This window comes from Lupinus angustifolius, chromosome LG19 (assembly GCF_001865875.1).
Source record: "Lupinus angustifolius cultivar Tanjil chromosome LG19, LupAngTanjil_v1.0, whole genome shotgun sequence".
Taxonomy (NCBI): domain Eukaryota; kingdom Viridiplantae; phylum Streptophyta; class Magnoliopsida; order Fabales; family Fabaceae; genus Lupinus; species Lupinus angustifolius.
Genome location: NC_032027.1, coordinates 17,502,167 through 17,517,602, shown reverse-complemented (window position 1 = coordinate 17,517,602; position 15,436 = coordinate 17,502,167). Strand labels below are relative to the sequence as shown.

At 30.3% G+C, this 15,436-nt stretch overlaps 1 protein-coding gene and 1 long non-coding RNA gene across 3 annotated transcripts; one reads left to right on the top strand and one right to left on the bottom strand.

The window, feature by feature from the left end:
• LOC109334643 lies at nucleotides 244–5,040 on the top strand. Its single transcript, XR_002106127.1, has 3 exons — nucleotides 244–397; nucleotides 759–760; nucleotides 5,028–5,040. It is a non-coding gene; the product is annotated as an uncharacterized LOC109334643 (long non-coding RNA).
• Nucleotides 409–12,612, bottom strand: LOC109334642 (bifunctional riboflavin biosynthesis protein RIBA 1, chloroplastic-like). 2 transcript variants are annotated; one of them, XM_019570523.1, is made up of 7 exons: nucleotides 12,495–12,612; nucleotides 11,854–12,088; nucleotides 11,480–11,701; nucleotides 10,940–11,265; nucleotides 2,688–2,817; nucleotides 1,784–2,080; nucleotides 409–931 (listed from the first exon to the last, which is right to left on the bottom strand). In XM_019570523.1, the coding sequence occupies exons 1-7, from the start codon at nucleotides 12,548–12,550 to the stop codon at nucleotides 683–685; spliced, it is 1,515 nt and encodes a 504-aa protein (XP_019426068.1). In that variant the 5' UTR covers nucleotides 12,551–12,612; the 3' UTR covers nucleotides 409–682. The 2 variants fall into 2 exon arrangements, with proteins under 2 accessions (XP_019426068.1, XP_019426067.1); XM_019570522.1 differs by lacking the exons at nucleotides 10,940–11,265; nucleotides 11,480–11,701; nucleotides 11,854–12,088; nucleotides 12,495–12,612 and adding exons at nucleotides 3,476–3,798; nucleotides 4,168–4,389; nucleotides 4,509–4,893; nucleotides 5,869–6,018.

Genomic DNA, 15,436 nt, shown 5'->3' with positions numbered 1-15,436 from the left:
TAAAACTACATGAGATTGTAGAAAACAAAAATACAATTATATAAATTACTTACAATTATTTTTAATATTTTTTGAATTTATACGTACTCGCAGATCCGCTAGGTAGCCAAGGACCCATGAGTATTAGACCTAGCGGATATAAGTATGGGTCTGGGTCAAAAAATGAAGCAACAATCCGAATAATGCACTACCCAGACCCAAAATGTATAAAGGCCTAATGCAAATATAGAATTATGAAGCCTTTTCTCTAGCTAGTAAATCAGTAGCAAAAAAAAATGAATGTCAAAATACTACACTAACCATTGTCTGAAACAATATTGCTATAAAACATGTGATTCTTTCTGTTACTATAAGGCAATTGTAATACATGGTTCTTTCTAAAGGCTTAAATGAAAGAGTAACCTTAAATTTGTGAAAACAATGCTCTTATTTATATAATAGTAAATGACACTAACTCACTTAGTTTCAAAGTGAGTCATGTTTGGAGAAGCCTATAATTCCTAGTAGAGCCTGCTTGAAGAAAAATCAGGTGAATGAATTGAAATAATCAAATCACATATAGGCTCATGTTTCTGTCACTTGTTGGATTCATCTATTGTATGTAAACCACTTCCTCTTCTGCTGCGTCTTGATCGGTATAATTGCGTATATCTAACCGAAAAATGTTATGAAAAAAGCAGGTTTATAAGGCATTAACAGCGTTAGAATCATCAACATTGTCATTACTGCTAAGTTGGTCGTTAAACTCCAAGCCATAGATGTGTCCCATTTTCACTCGTTTGGTCTCCAAATATCTCTTGTTTTCGGAAGTTATAAGAGTTAGCAAAGGGATCCTACCAGAAACTGTCAAACCATAACCTTTTAGACCAACATATTTTGCTGGATTGTTTGTCATAAGTTTCATAGATCTAACCCCCAAGTCCCTCAATATCTGCAAGTACAATCGAAAAATCGTTAGATATCATTTCAGTGAACTTCATTAAATATTGTGAATCATCATGCATTAAAAACAAGTTATCTATGAGTGTATAGATTTAGTTTGTGATACAACTAGTTGATAAGCTAGCCTGAAACTTGTAAGCTAATTGAAAGCTTATAAGTTCGGAGTTGAAAGTTGAAACTGATAAGCTAACTAATCAAATCGAAATTGTTTGATAAAATTAGCTAATAGGCGTAAAATGTAACATAAACCCCAAACTTATAAGTCATAAGCTACCTTAAGTGTGTGTTGGATAAGGCTGTGAGGTAGCTTATAAGCTATTCAACTACCTTATTTGACAAAAATAAGCAACTTGGTTATGCTTGGCTGCTAACTTAAGTCCATGTATGATAAGCTACTCGAGACAGATTACGACTTATAAGCTAGGGGCTAACTTATTAGCTCATAGTTTTTTGCCCCGAGCTTATAACCATTCAGCTATCTTAAAAGCTCTCACCTGACTTATATGCTTTCAGCTAGCTTATAAGCTAGTTGTGCCAAAGAGAGCCCATGTAACTTATCAAATATGAGCTTATAATCTCGTAACTTAATGAAATAAGTCCTTTTACAAAACTGAAACGAGTAGTTTATTGGGAGGCAAAGAATTTGGGCCTATTGTGTGGAGCGGAAAGGGAAAGTTCCATTTCCATCCCATTACAATATTTGTTAAAAATGCTCCCGAGTAATGGAAACTTATCCCCTTCCATTTCATTTCATTACACTCTATCTCATCCATTCTTTCGGTTAATTAAATTAACCATTGCCCTGAGGACAATATTTACGAAAAGTGTTAAAATATATTACCTGTGCCCCAATGCCATACTCCCTAGAGTCAACAGGCAATCCCAACTCTTCATTGGCTTCTACAGTATCTCGTCCGTCGTCTTGTAGGTTATAAGCGCGAAGCTTGTGGCCCAATCCGATACCCCTTCCTTCATGTCCACGGAGATATATTAGTACACCCTTACCAGCAGCTTCAATCTGTTGCATTGCCAGTGCAAGTTGATTCCCACAGTCACATCGTGCAGATCCAAATATGTCTCCTGTTAGACACTCTGAATGTACCCTCACAAGAACATCTTGTCCATCTCCAATGTCACCCTGTTAAACAATAAACAGTCAAAATCACATAACGGCTTAACGTTGACTACCGAAACAATCAAAATCTGAATCTGAAAACTCCAAGAAAATTGGAAAAAAAAAAGTCTAAGATTGTAAAACCTTCACGCTCCCACTTACTATTTACCAATGAACACCTTGAAGGCAGTTAAGAAGTTAATAACGCACAAATCGGCAGAAGAAATATATTTAGATAAGTGAGAAATAATATTACTCTACCGCATTGGCATATCATGCTAAAATATTTCTTCTCTACCAAGTTAAAATCATTCATCAAGCTACCATATTTCTTGTGTCACTTTCATGAGTTCAAATTTTATCTATATATAAACAACTTCACCGAAAAGCAACTGTGCGATGTAACACAGGAGGGTCGTTGTGAATTGTGATATTTAAACTGCCTCCAATTTGCCTGTGAATTTTAACTGCACTTGCAGAAATCATTTAGCCTAAACCGTGCATATAAGGTTTGATTTACTGTAGATGAATGTTATACCTATATCCACTAACCACTATCAAGAATGATAGCAAGTGTTGCCAAGCATATCTACTTCAAAATGATTATAAATTAAGAACATGCATTGCACACCTTAACCATTGCAATATGCTCAATCCCGTCTACAAGCGACCGATAACAGTAAGCTGTGAATGGCCCCCATGTTGTAGGTATGCGAGCGGCAGCGGCACGATCTACTAATTTATCTCTCTTTCTTCTATATCTGTCATAACAAGAACTGTTAATCTCCTTGCAACGTAACCAATTAAGCAGTAAGAGATACCACATGCAGCAAAAAAAACTTATATAAAGAGAAGTTTTAAAAAGAAAAGTTTATTTAAAGATAAAGAAGAAGATGATTTCCATTTTTAATGATTAAAAAAAACAGTGAAAATAATAAAAGAAGGTCCTAAACTAGAATACCTCATACGAAATCATTTCAATTGAACGCTAGAATCGTCAAAAGTCAAAACACAAACTGAGTACCATAGATTCCAAGTTACTTTTAGTATGTAGTCAGGATTTAGGCATGCAAATTATATCGTACTCCTTTCATACATATAAGAGAATGTAAGAAATTTAACTTATAGTATCCAGGCTTGAAAGCGAAATCTAAACATAAGTACAATCATAAAAATTCATCTGAACTTTATTGCATCTTCCATTAAATATACCATATGATTTGACAATGTTTTGCATTTATTGTTGACTATCAAACACAACATTCACCTTTTATCCGAGTTTAGGACCGGCTATGTATAACATCAAACACACATATGTAGGATATATGATGGAACATTATTGCATCGTCCAGTCCATGCATCTGATCACTTGTGTGACTAAAGCTTGATTTTTGTTATTCCATTAAATTAACCACATACCTTATTAAGTCAGCAATAGATACAATTTTCAAATTTTCCTGTGCTGCAAACTTGCGAAGCTTTGGCAATCTAGCCATGGAACCATCATCATCCACAACCTCACATAGAACTGCCGCTGGATCAAGACCAGCAAGTATGGCAAGATCAACTGAAGCTTCTGTATGTCCAGCTCTCTTCAAGACACCACCTTCCCTGTATTTTAGTGGGAAAATATGGCCTGGGCGGTTGAAATCGGCAGGTGTTGAATCTCTAGATGCAAGGGCTAAGACCGTCTTTGCCCTATCCTGAGCTGACACCCCTGTAGTGGTACCATGTTTAGCATCCTACAAATAAATTGTAAAATATTGAAATGTATCAAAATTCAATAATAAAACGCCTTAAATACACGAAAAGATAATTCATATAGCAACACAATCCATGATAAAATTTCATTAACCTTTTTTGAATCGAAGCCATTTAGGTAGATGATAACCAATGCCCTTAAACACTTAGGCACTTAGACTAAAAGCTATCAAATGCAACAAACTAAATGCCTTTACAAGTGCAGCATAGATGAAACAATTTTAGTTAACTTTCTCATAGGGTAATGAAATGTGTAGTCTCTACCCGACGATAACAACGGAAGGCCTTAGTCACAGAGATATGGCATCAACTGACATTAAAGATATATGTAATGTAAGAATAGTACATACCACTGTCACAGTGAACGCTGTACGAAGTTTCTCATTATTCTCCTCACTGTTTACCATTAAAGGAAGTTCCAATCTATCAAGAGCTTCCCCTTTCATGCTCACACAAACTATCCCAGTTCCGTTCTTCACAATAAAAGCCATGGCCTCTGGTGTTGCCAATTGTGCTGCCATTATCAAGTCTCCTTCATTTTCTCGATCTTCATCATCTACAACCACTACCATCTGCATCATTACTATCAGTTAATAACGATAAGTCAAAACTTTAACACTATGCATTTTCCACGTTCTACAAAAAGTTATTCGATGAAAGAAATTATTTTGGCAAGAGTAAGAATACCAACTTTTCCCTGGCGAATGTCTTCAATGGCCTCAGAGATGGAAGCAAAACCTGGTGTTGGTTTGTCCAAATCAAATTCATTCGTGTCATCAGAAAAATCACGTGTTAGTGCTGCATCAGCTGCCAGTGTTCCAAATGCTATTGCATCAGGTTGTACCTCAATTCCAGTAGATTCGTCACCGGCTAGATTTTCACTTTTCTCAACATCTTTGCTGTTTGGATAAGAAAGTAGGCCACCTCCACCAGAGACCAATGTAGCTTTAATTCTACTAACAATGTTGTCGTTTGAGGAAAATTTGGAGTTCAGTCGGACAAAGCGCAAATCGGATCCAAATCCATTTACAACAATGGAATTTATACTGGGCAATGATTTGATGTGTTTGCTAGCCCTACATTCAATAGAAGAAAGAACAGATAAAAGATGAATTCATAAATTTACTGACAAGGGGACAGAATGAACATCTATTCAGCTACAATAATATCTAGATCCAGAAAGCGTAGTAGGTTTCATCAAGTTGATAAGCAATGAGAGAAAGTTTACGTTGAACTTAGAAGACACTAAAAACAACAATAATCAAGGCCTTTGCTCATTAGTTTAGGTCGGTTGCTTGGATCAAGCGACACCTTTATCTTTGTCATACACTATCTTTATCGTCCCTAGTTAAGTTAGACATAAAGGATTAAACCAACGAAGTGTTGGTCGTCAGGCCCCACTAGATCCCCAGATAGACCAAAAAGTCAAAGTTTGATTCCTGAAACGGCACTGGCTGAGAGGGGCAGCCACACATCCCGAAAGCCGAAAGAGATTGTTCTTTATACAAAAAATCAGGGATGGTTATTTACATGATAAAAAATGGCGGGCTTGAACTTGATAACTTGAGATTGAATTAAAATCAAACATGCAGGGTGCTCAGAAGATATTCCTAGTAGGAAGTTTTAAACTCAAAATTCAAACATTGGCTTCATACACAAAATAAAGAACATAACTACTCTGTACTTAACACAATACCATAATTTGTGAAACCAGTATCTATTATCTATTACAGACAAGTGTTGCTCCAAAAAAACATAATTTTTCTGAGACAAACTCACATGTCCAGATTCCAAATAAAAAAAAAGTCAACGAAACAAAGAGGGATCCAAACACAAAAACATTATATACACAAAATGGTGTATGATGATTAATCCACAGAAATGAATATGCAACATTTAATCCCATAGAGGAAAAATTTCAATAAAAATGAAAAGAAAAGCAAAAAACTTTATTAGACTAAACTGAAACATGCAATCAGAGATAATAGAATCAAGCAATTATATCCAAATCCCATATGGTTCATTCAATGAAGAATAAGAGAGAGAAATACCGTGTGTGATAAAGGGTTGGTGAAGAAGAAGAAGAAGAAGAATAAAAGAGATTGAGAGAAGCCATTGATTGGTGAAGTGCCTTTGGGTAGAAAGTTTTGAAGCCAAAATGCAATGGTGGTGTGTTCTTGTTTTGTTAGTTATATTTATTATGTGCAAATATTATTAGAATATAAACTTTCATATAATATTTCTCTCCTGATAAAATTGATATATGTCACCTATAAATCAATCGAACTATAACATTTAAACATAGAATATGATTTTATGACAACACATGTTACTTAGAACTTAGGAGTACATTAAAATATTTAGGAATCTCCAAGTTGGATAGGAAGTAACAAGGAACCACCTTGTGTTGTGACAACGTTAGATGAGATCATGTTACTCACTACTCCTTATTCAACTTCTACAAAAATATATTGTCCTAAATTATATCATAAATTATGTCTCGAATCCATAATATTATAATAAACATAGAAAAAATAATAATTATTTAATTTTTATTAGTTAATATAAAATATTTTTATCAGTATAAGACATGATTTGGTACTTTTATTCTTCATTCAACTTACATGCCTCCTACCATTGATCAAGAGTTGTGCATTTATTAATTGATTATTAGTTGTCCCATTTCCTTAAAAAATATTATAATCGGTTCTCTGAATTTATCAATTATGCGAATTTGGGTCTTGGTTAGGATGTTCATTCCTAAAGAATAAAATTCAATTTCATCATAATAACCATAGACTTATGAAAATTATACACAGAGCACCCTATAAATCTTGTTATGGTTTTTTAACATATACATAATCAATCTATAGGATAAGTAAATACCGGAAGTAAAGTTATATTGGAAAACTATATTCTTATTTATTGATTCATTAAATATATCGTTTTCCTACACAATTTAGTCTCTAAGATTTGTTTATTCTATGCATCAAGTGAATGGGTTAGAAAACCCCAACTTCTTATAAGGTTTTGTTTGTATTGAAGTTATTAGAAGCATTGAATTGTCACACTAAATAAAACCTTCCAATGAAGATTTATAAACAATCACTATATCATACCTTGTTTATTTATATTTTTTTCCTGAAGAATTAGTAATGATTAAACATAAATAATAAATTATACAATAACAATATATAAAACTTATACAATAATGTATTTTTTTCACCTTGTATATATATATAGATTATGGACATAAAATATCACATTTGGTTTCAAATTTCAACAACTACATAATTTATCTCTTTCATTCCATCACAAATTTTACCCATCAAAGCTAAAAATTCTATATTTTCTTGTTTTGGAATATTCTAGAGTATTGAATATGATAGAATGGAATAATTAAGAAGGAGAATATTTATTGGTGTGATATCTTAATATGTGGCGAGGGGTTGGCTATTGATGAATGGTGTGGGTAAGCAATTACGTTTACAAAAAAAATAAGAATAGAATTTGTGTTTGAATGATGGAAAAGGAGAAAATGAAATGCTCCACCATAAAAAGCTTCAAGGGTCAAGAGGTATGAGTATTAAAAAAAAGTGTAATTTATGAGGTAAATATTTATATATAATCAATATATTGTTTACTGTTATTTACGTAAAATCAATAATAATTAAACATGAATAAAAATAATCTAAAAATTCTTACATTGTTAATATATACATTTTTTTTCTCGTTAAAAAAGGTGGCCGGTATTGACTTGGTCTCTTTTTATTATTCTTCAGGTTGCATTACTTTGACCAGAGGCGTCCCATGGTTGGAACATATATATATATATATTTAATTTATTGAAATATTTTTTATTATTTACACTTGAATGTTGTTTTTATGAAAATAATTATTTGAGCTCATATTTTCCTTCAATTTATAACTTGATAAATATATACGATGCAAGTTGTATGATTCTTCTAAAAATTATACATAATAAATCAAGTTCTTTTATATGTATAAATGTTGATATTGCTTATAACATAATAATTTTATTTGAGTTTATAATGATTCTACACATGATAAAATATATTATAAGGATTGCACATTGTTTTTATCAAACTTTGTAGCAAAAGTCCAGAGATCTAGGTTTTTATAAATTATTTAATATTTATAATATATGTATTTTAGTGCAAAATTATTACCATAACAATATTAATGAGCAAGAGAATATTAAATTGAAACGTTAATTTCAACATTTTATTGTTGATATCGTTGTCATTTAGGTTTGAAAAACTCCCATACATTTATGAATTAAGTACAACTTTGACAACACGAAGAATGTTAATGCATATTACTTGATCGTCGAGTTATTTATCTTATCTTAATTATTCTTATTCAACTACTACCAAAGAATCAATTTTAGTAACGAAAACAACCAAACAAAACTATGTAACAAGATAAAAGATGAATTTCATACCGAAAATATTATTATTTATATTAAAAAGGAAATAACTGAATTTTTTGCTTCTAATTTAATCATCGATAAATTTAAATCTTTGATTATTAATAATTGATATTTAAAATTAATATTTTATTATGAAACTTTGAAACAACTATTAATATTTATGTATATTGTTAATAAATTAATATTTATTATAAATTATAATTAAATATTGTTATCCTTTTTTATATCAAGATCTCTCACTAATTTTATCATAGGAATGATAGATATACTAGACAATTCTAAATGAGAAGTAAAATTGACTTCAATAATGCTTTAAAAGAAATAGTCTTTGGTTGTCAATTATTTTACTTTTTTTGGGTCATATCTTAAAATTAAATTAACAAATGATACAATTTTATTTACCAATTTCATGAAGAAGCACAGTGCTTATGAAGCGTGTTTGTTTTGTTTTGCATAATATGAAAAACTTGGTCCTATGTAGAAATAACATAATCAGCTAAGCCCAAAAACAAAAATAAGCATTAGCCCAACGAACAAAGTTTGGTACCTTAAATCATATCCTAAATTATGCCTTCACCAAAAAAATATGCTGCATCTTTTAAAAATTTAAACAATTATTATTTACTTTATTTTCATTGTGTGATATCTGATTTAGAATATGGTTTGAGATAACCGATCTTTATTCTTACTATAGCAACCTAGTTAAACCCGATAATCATGAATCTAATCTTTACCCACCAAAAATTAAACTCCATCTAACAACCCATGTTAATAATGACACTGGTTACTTTTATGATAAATAAATTTTGTAAGTTGTATTATTTGAGGATGAATAATTCCTCATTATTTATGGAATCACGGATGCTCTGTTTATTTTTGAAGTCACAATCATGAAAAACAAAAATATTACTCTATTTGATTTTTATTATGATTAAGTTACTTTTAATTGAATTATAGATATATAAAAGTAGTTAAATTTAGTCAATATTTTTAACTTAAAAATACAATGTTTTAATTTTATGATAATTTAGTATTGAAGCATATACTTTTAGGTAGAGATGATAATACGGGACACCCTGCCCATTTTGTCCGTATCCGCAAAAATTTATACAAGCACAGATATGCCTAATAGAAATATTTGGAGGCTTAACGAACTTGACAGAACAGGTAAATAAGCAAAATTGGTATTTTCTACCCACAAAAAATTGGGAGCTATGCGGACAAGCATGAAGACATTACTCATTTTATTATCTATAATTTTACATGATAGTATTGAAAAACTTAATTAAATATGAGTAACTATTTATTTATCTAAAACAAAAAGGAGTTAGAACTTAGAACCTTAATAATGATATATTATTTTTTTTCTTCATAAAAGTAATAATGTGACTTATAAAAACCGAAAGGAATATACATTATTACAACTATGGAGAGAGTGGCAAATGAACATCATATACCATACATTGCCAGTACTAGTGATTCTTTATTAGATAATATCAATAAAAAGATTTATATACGAATATTATATTATTTACTATTTATTTAAATTATTTTTTAAATAGTCAATAATAATTATATATAAATAATAAATAATACAATAATAATATATAAAATACATGCAATTACAATACATTTATTTTTTTCTCTTATTACATTGCTTCAACAAACAGAAAAACAAAGACACACATCAACAACATAAAGACTTACACTTACACAAACACATAATATATAGATTCAACTAATGCTTCATGTTCTTGAGATTATTATGCAGTGGAATCTACTAATCCATCTCTTTCTCTTCTATATCTGCCATATAACAACAAGTGTTAATTAATCTCTTTGCTATTTAACCAAATAAACCTTGACAAAAAGATAACTAGATAAAGAAATTAAATGGATAAGTTAAAGACTCTAATAATTGAAAGACTGATAAATCTGATACATCAAGATTTTAGATTAAAACATGGTTCCAAAATGGCTTATATGATCAAAGGGAACTTAAATCATAATATTTTATTTGGCTTCAATTAAGAATTTGTTGACTATTATAAAATTAAAGGATATATTAAAATAATACATGAATCATTGGAAAAACTTATACCTTTTGGAAATCGGTTAGCTTTTAAGAGCTATAATCTTCCTTTTATATTGTTCCATCAAATGACTCTACAAGTTTTTTTTTACTAACCCAATAGAGTATAATTTATAAAATAAATTATTGTATATTATGAAATAGTCACAATATATCTTACTCTTTTCAGAAAAGAGAGAGATAAACTTGTCTTTTAAAACTAAAAAGTTCATTTCTAAATACCATAGTTTTTATCATTTTCCCATTATTACAAATAATTCTTTTAATTCCTAAACCTGTGCCATATTATTTTCCCCATAAAAACAAGATACTAGCCCAAGAGATTAAACCAAAAAATCACAACAAACGGGTGTTGGTTCAAGTGATACATGTTTGATTCCCCTTAAGCAAAAACATGGGTTCGAGTATTGTGGATGGAAAAAATGCCCATTGGGAGAGTTAGCCTCACGTACCTGTTGATGTTCCCGGCTCGGACAGGATTGCCTCCAGTGCGAGTGCGAGAATACACGTGGGGAAACAAAAAAACCCAAAAAATCACAAATATGCATGAAATGAATTATTTCACTACATATAGTACCTTATTAAGTCGAAAATAGATACAATTTTCAAGCTTTGGTGCTTAGCAAAGTGTCGAAGCTTTGGCAATCTAGCCATGGAACCATCATCATCATCTACAATCTCACAGAGAACAGCCACTGGATTCAAACCAGCAAGTATAACAAGATCAAGTGAAGCTTCTGTATGTCCATTTCTCTTCAACACACCACCTTCTTTGTATTTTAGTGGGAAAATATGTCCTGGTCTGTTGAAATCTGTTGCTTTTGAATCATTACATGCTAGGGCTAAGATTGTTGTTGCCCTATCTTGTGCTGATACCCCTGTGGTGGTACCATCCTTTGCATCCTATGTAAAAATGAAATGCTGAAAATGTTTCGTCTACGAACTCATACGTTGTCTTGCGCCAATAAAAACATAATATATCAATTAGACTTTATTATTATTGATGTTTTTGTTTTATTATCATTCGTGTGACACAACGTAATATATATGATTTGAGACGACAGATATATGTTCCACTGATTATTATCGATGTGAGAGTGAATAGAGTAGTATATGCCACAGTGAGAGTGAATGCTACACCAAGTTTCTCTTCATTATCCTTACTGTTTAACATCAAAGGAAGTTCCAATCTATCCAAAGCTTTTTCTTTCATGCTTACACAAATTATACCAGTTCCATGCTTTACAATAAAAGCTATGGCTTCTGGTGTTGCAAATTGTGCTGCCATTATCAAGTCTCCTTCATTTTCTCTATCTTCATCATCTACAACCACTACCATCTATATCCATGCACCATTCATTAATAACACAAATTAATCTATACATAAATAGTGCTTCAGAAAGAAAGAAAAAAGTTAGAATTCATGATTTATCTTCTTCTGAAAAGTGAACTAATGAAAGAAATTATTTATCCTTGAGAAAATGTAGGTACCTTTCCCTTGGGAATATCTTCAATGGCCTCAGGGATGGAAGCAAAACCTTGTGTTGGATATGAAAGTAAGTCACCTTCTTCACCAACCAGTGAAGATTTAATTCTACTACAAACATTGTCACTTGTGGGAAATTTAGAATTCATTTGGAGTAATGGCAAATTAGATCCAAATCCATTTACAACTTTTGAAATTTTACTTGGAAATCCACTTGAAATTTTGAAGTGTTTGCATGGCCTACAATAAAATAACACAACAAAGTTGAAAACCTTAAACATTTGCTTTTTTTATAAAATGGTAGTGGAAATTGTTCCCACTATTTCAAAAGAGTGAACATTTTGGTACTCCTTTCACATTCAAAGTTATGATGTTTTGATCTCTAATGTTGTTGTATGAACAACATGCTTGGAGATCTTCATCCATGTGATAGGACATTGTTCATGTGCTAAGTGAAAGAAGTATATAAGTGGGTTTGACACCACATTTTGACCAAAAACATTAAGAGATTAGGTATATGAGTTCATCCACTTATATACTCTTTAACTCATTCATTCTTACCCAATGTGAGACTTCTTCATTCACACTTGAAATACTCAACACAAAACAAAATCGTTTGAAGAAAGAGAGAGAGGGAGAGACTGACCGTGGGAGTGAGAGGAATGTTGAGGAACAAGTAGAGATAAGATTGAAAGAAGCCATTATTTGTGACTTGAGTGCAAATGTGCAATGCAAGCTTTTAAGTATTAAAATGCAATGGTGTATCTTCTTCTTAGTTATTAGTTATATTTATAGAAAAATGTTATGATATAAATCAAGAACTTAGGTTGAGGAACTTACCTCGAAAATGCTAATCACAATGTTACATTAATTAGACTCGAGATCATTGTCATGTATGGATAAGGATCTGTTGTCCCAAATAATGTTACAAACTATGATATTGAAGCAATTAAAAACAAAAATAATAATGAATGTTTAATTTTTTAATTGATATTACATGTTTTCATTGGTTTGTCGCATGATTTGGAACATGATTTATGACATCGGATATTTATCAGTCATATATAACACATGCTTAATTACCTCCTAACTACCATTTGGTAAGTGTGAACTATTTTATTTAAGCATATAAAAATACTTGTTAGTGTAGTTAGTCATTATTCAATATATAATATTTGCATGGACAGGTTGGATCTGGAAAATTAAGAACATGAGGTTTCTCTAGACATGATTCAACATGCAGATCCTTCATGATGTCCGTTAAGTTAAGTGTGATTTGGATTCAGTTTTTTGGAACATTATCATTATAATAATTCAATGGTTGAGAAATTAAGGATGTTTGTTATATGTGTACACATTATATAATTATCATGATGATAATGATTGATTTCTTTCTCAATTAAAGGGCATGTGAGTATTCCAAATTTGAGAGCTGAAATGTCATGTTAGCTTGACCTATTTCAATGTTTGATCTAATATCCTAATTTATTTTAATTAAATATCTACTTATGTGAAATCCGAGCCAGATATTAAACTGGAAGAGATTTCATATTAGGTTTAACCGGTTTAACCAATTAAACCTTTTGGTTTGATCGGATGATTTTATACATAATTAATACTTCTTATCTATAGATATATAATTATATATAAATGTAAAAATTTATATAATTAATAATAATTATGTATAATTAACGTCTTTTTATCTTTTTTTGGACTGAATTGAAACAAAAACAACATAGTAGAGTTCATTTTTTTAATTTTTAATTGAACCGTCTGGTTTATTTTCCGGGTTAATCCAGTTTAACCGAGTTTAACACGGTCGGAGCAGAATTTTTCTGGATGAAAGCGATCCAACCCTCACTCAGTTAAAACAATAAACCAGAGCTGCTTTCAAATCCATTCAATAGTCAAACTGGTCAGACCATCCAGTACAGGCCGATTTTCACAACGCTACTAATTAATAAGACTTATAAATAAACTACCAAGTATAACTAAATCAAAAGACTTAATCAAACAACAAACTATTATATCTATCAGAAGAGAAAAAGTGCATCACACACACATACATACATATATATATATATACATACATATATATATATATATATATATATATATATATATAAAAGCTTTATATATTATCTTAATATTATTTTATTTTTATATTTAATTATTATTAAATCTTATAATGTATAACCTAATAAATGTATATAAATCTTCATAAATATTAGGCTCTAGATTTATATAGTCTTACATGTAAATAAACTAATAAGCATTCACATGTGATATCTTTAAAGCATATTTTGCCCAGATCTTCCTATGTGATCTAAACAAAACAAAAACTATCAACTAATTCTATTTTCAATTTACCAAGTGAGTCTCACAAAGAAGAGAAAATAGAGAAGCAAACTAAAACACAAAGCAGAGGCAGTGCAAATTGAATGAAATACGTAAATGTTAAACTCTTTTAAATATTAGGAAATTAAATAACATAAGTAATTAAGTGAATGCATTGTATTTTTTCTTCATGAAACTTCATATTCAATATGATATTATATCCTTTAGTTTACAACTGCACAATAAATCAACACATGGTAAGCATTTATTGATTATCCATTTAGTATGTGATATTGATTCAGCTCCTCTTATCCAATTGCCAACCATTTTCATCTTCACCCATTCCCACATAAACAATTGGAGAAAGATTTGTGTAAAAACTTATGTATATAGAGATAACCAATAAAACAATGTTAATACATTAAGAATTTAATTCCAATTAAAATTTAGTCATAAACAATATAAATATGGTATAATATATGTATTTTTATGCGAGTTTTTCTCAAAGAATTAACGCATCAAATAAAGATGATTCGCCCATGTGGGAACAATTACTTAAATTAGGTTGCAATTTTTCTAGTACTTTTTTTAGAGAAACTTGTATGGAGACGAAACAAACACTATATTTAGAGATACTTATATTTATGTTATAAGTGATAACGTTTAGTAATAAATTTTAATTAGAATTAATTTTTATTGTTTTTTCAATTATCTATACATATATATGTCTTCACACAAGTGTTTTTCCTACATTTTTCTCCTCTTTTGTTTATTTTTTTTTCTTTTTAGTTTTTCAAGGCCCAATTAATTATTTTTTTACCATGTTGACTTTACTTTATAAAATATATTGGTGTTGCTTAAATGGTTATTTAGACCATAACCTTATTTTATTAGTGTAGCCAAAATGTATTCATGGTTTAAGTCGGTTGACTAGTATAACCAAAATTGATCAAGGATAGTTTGATTGATTAGTCTATTTGCTTAAGGTATAACTCGTGTCAAATGTACGATGTGAAATACATAATTAGTCTAACAATGGTTTATTAGTATAAGAGTAAATTACTTTGACACTTCTTGAGTTTTATTGAAATTACACAAACTATCATCACTTTTTTACGTCTACACAAATCCTCCTAATTTTTATACTTTTGTTACACTAAACACCTCTGCATGAAAAATAAGTGTATTTTTTAAACAAAAAATATGATAAATGCAATTAAGTTAAATAAAAAATTGTATATTGTGGAAACA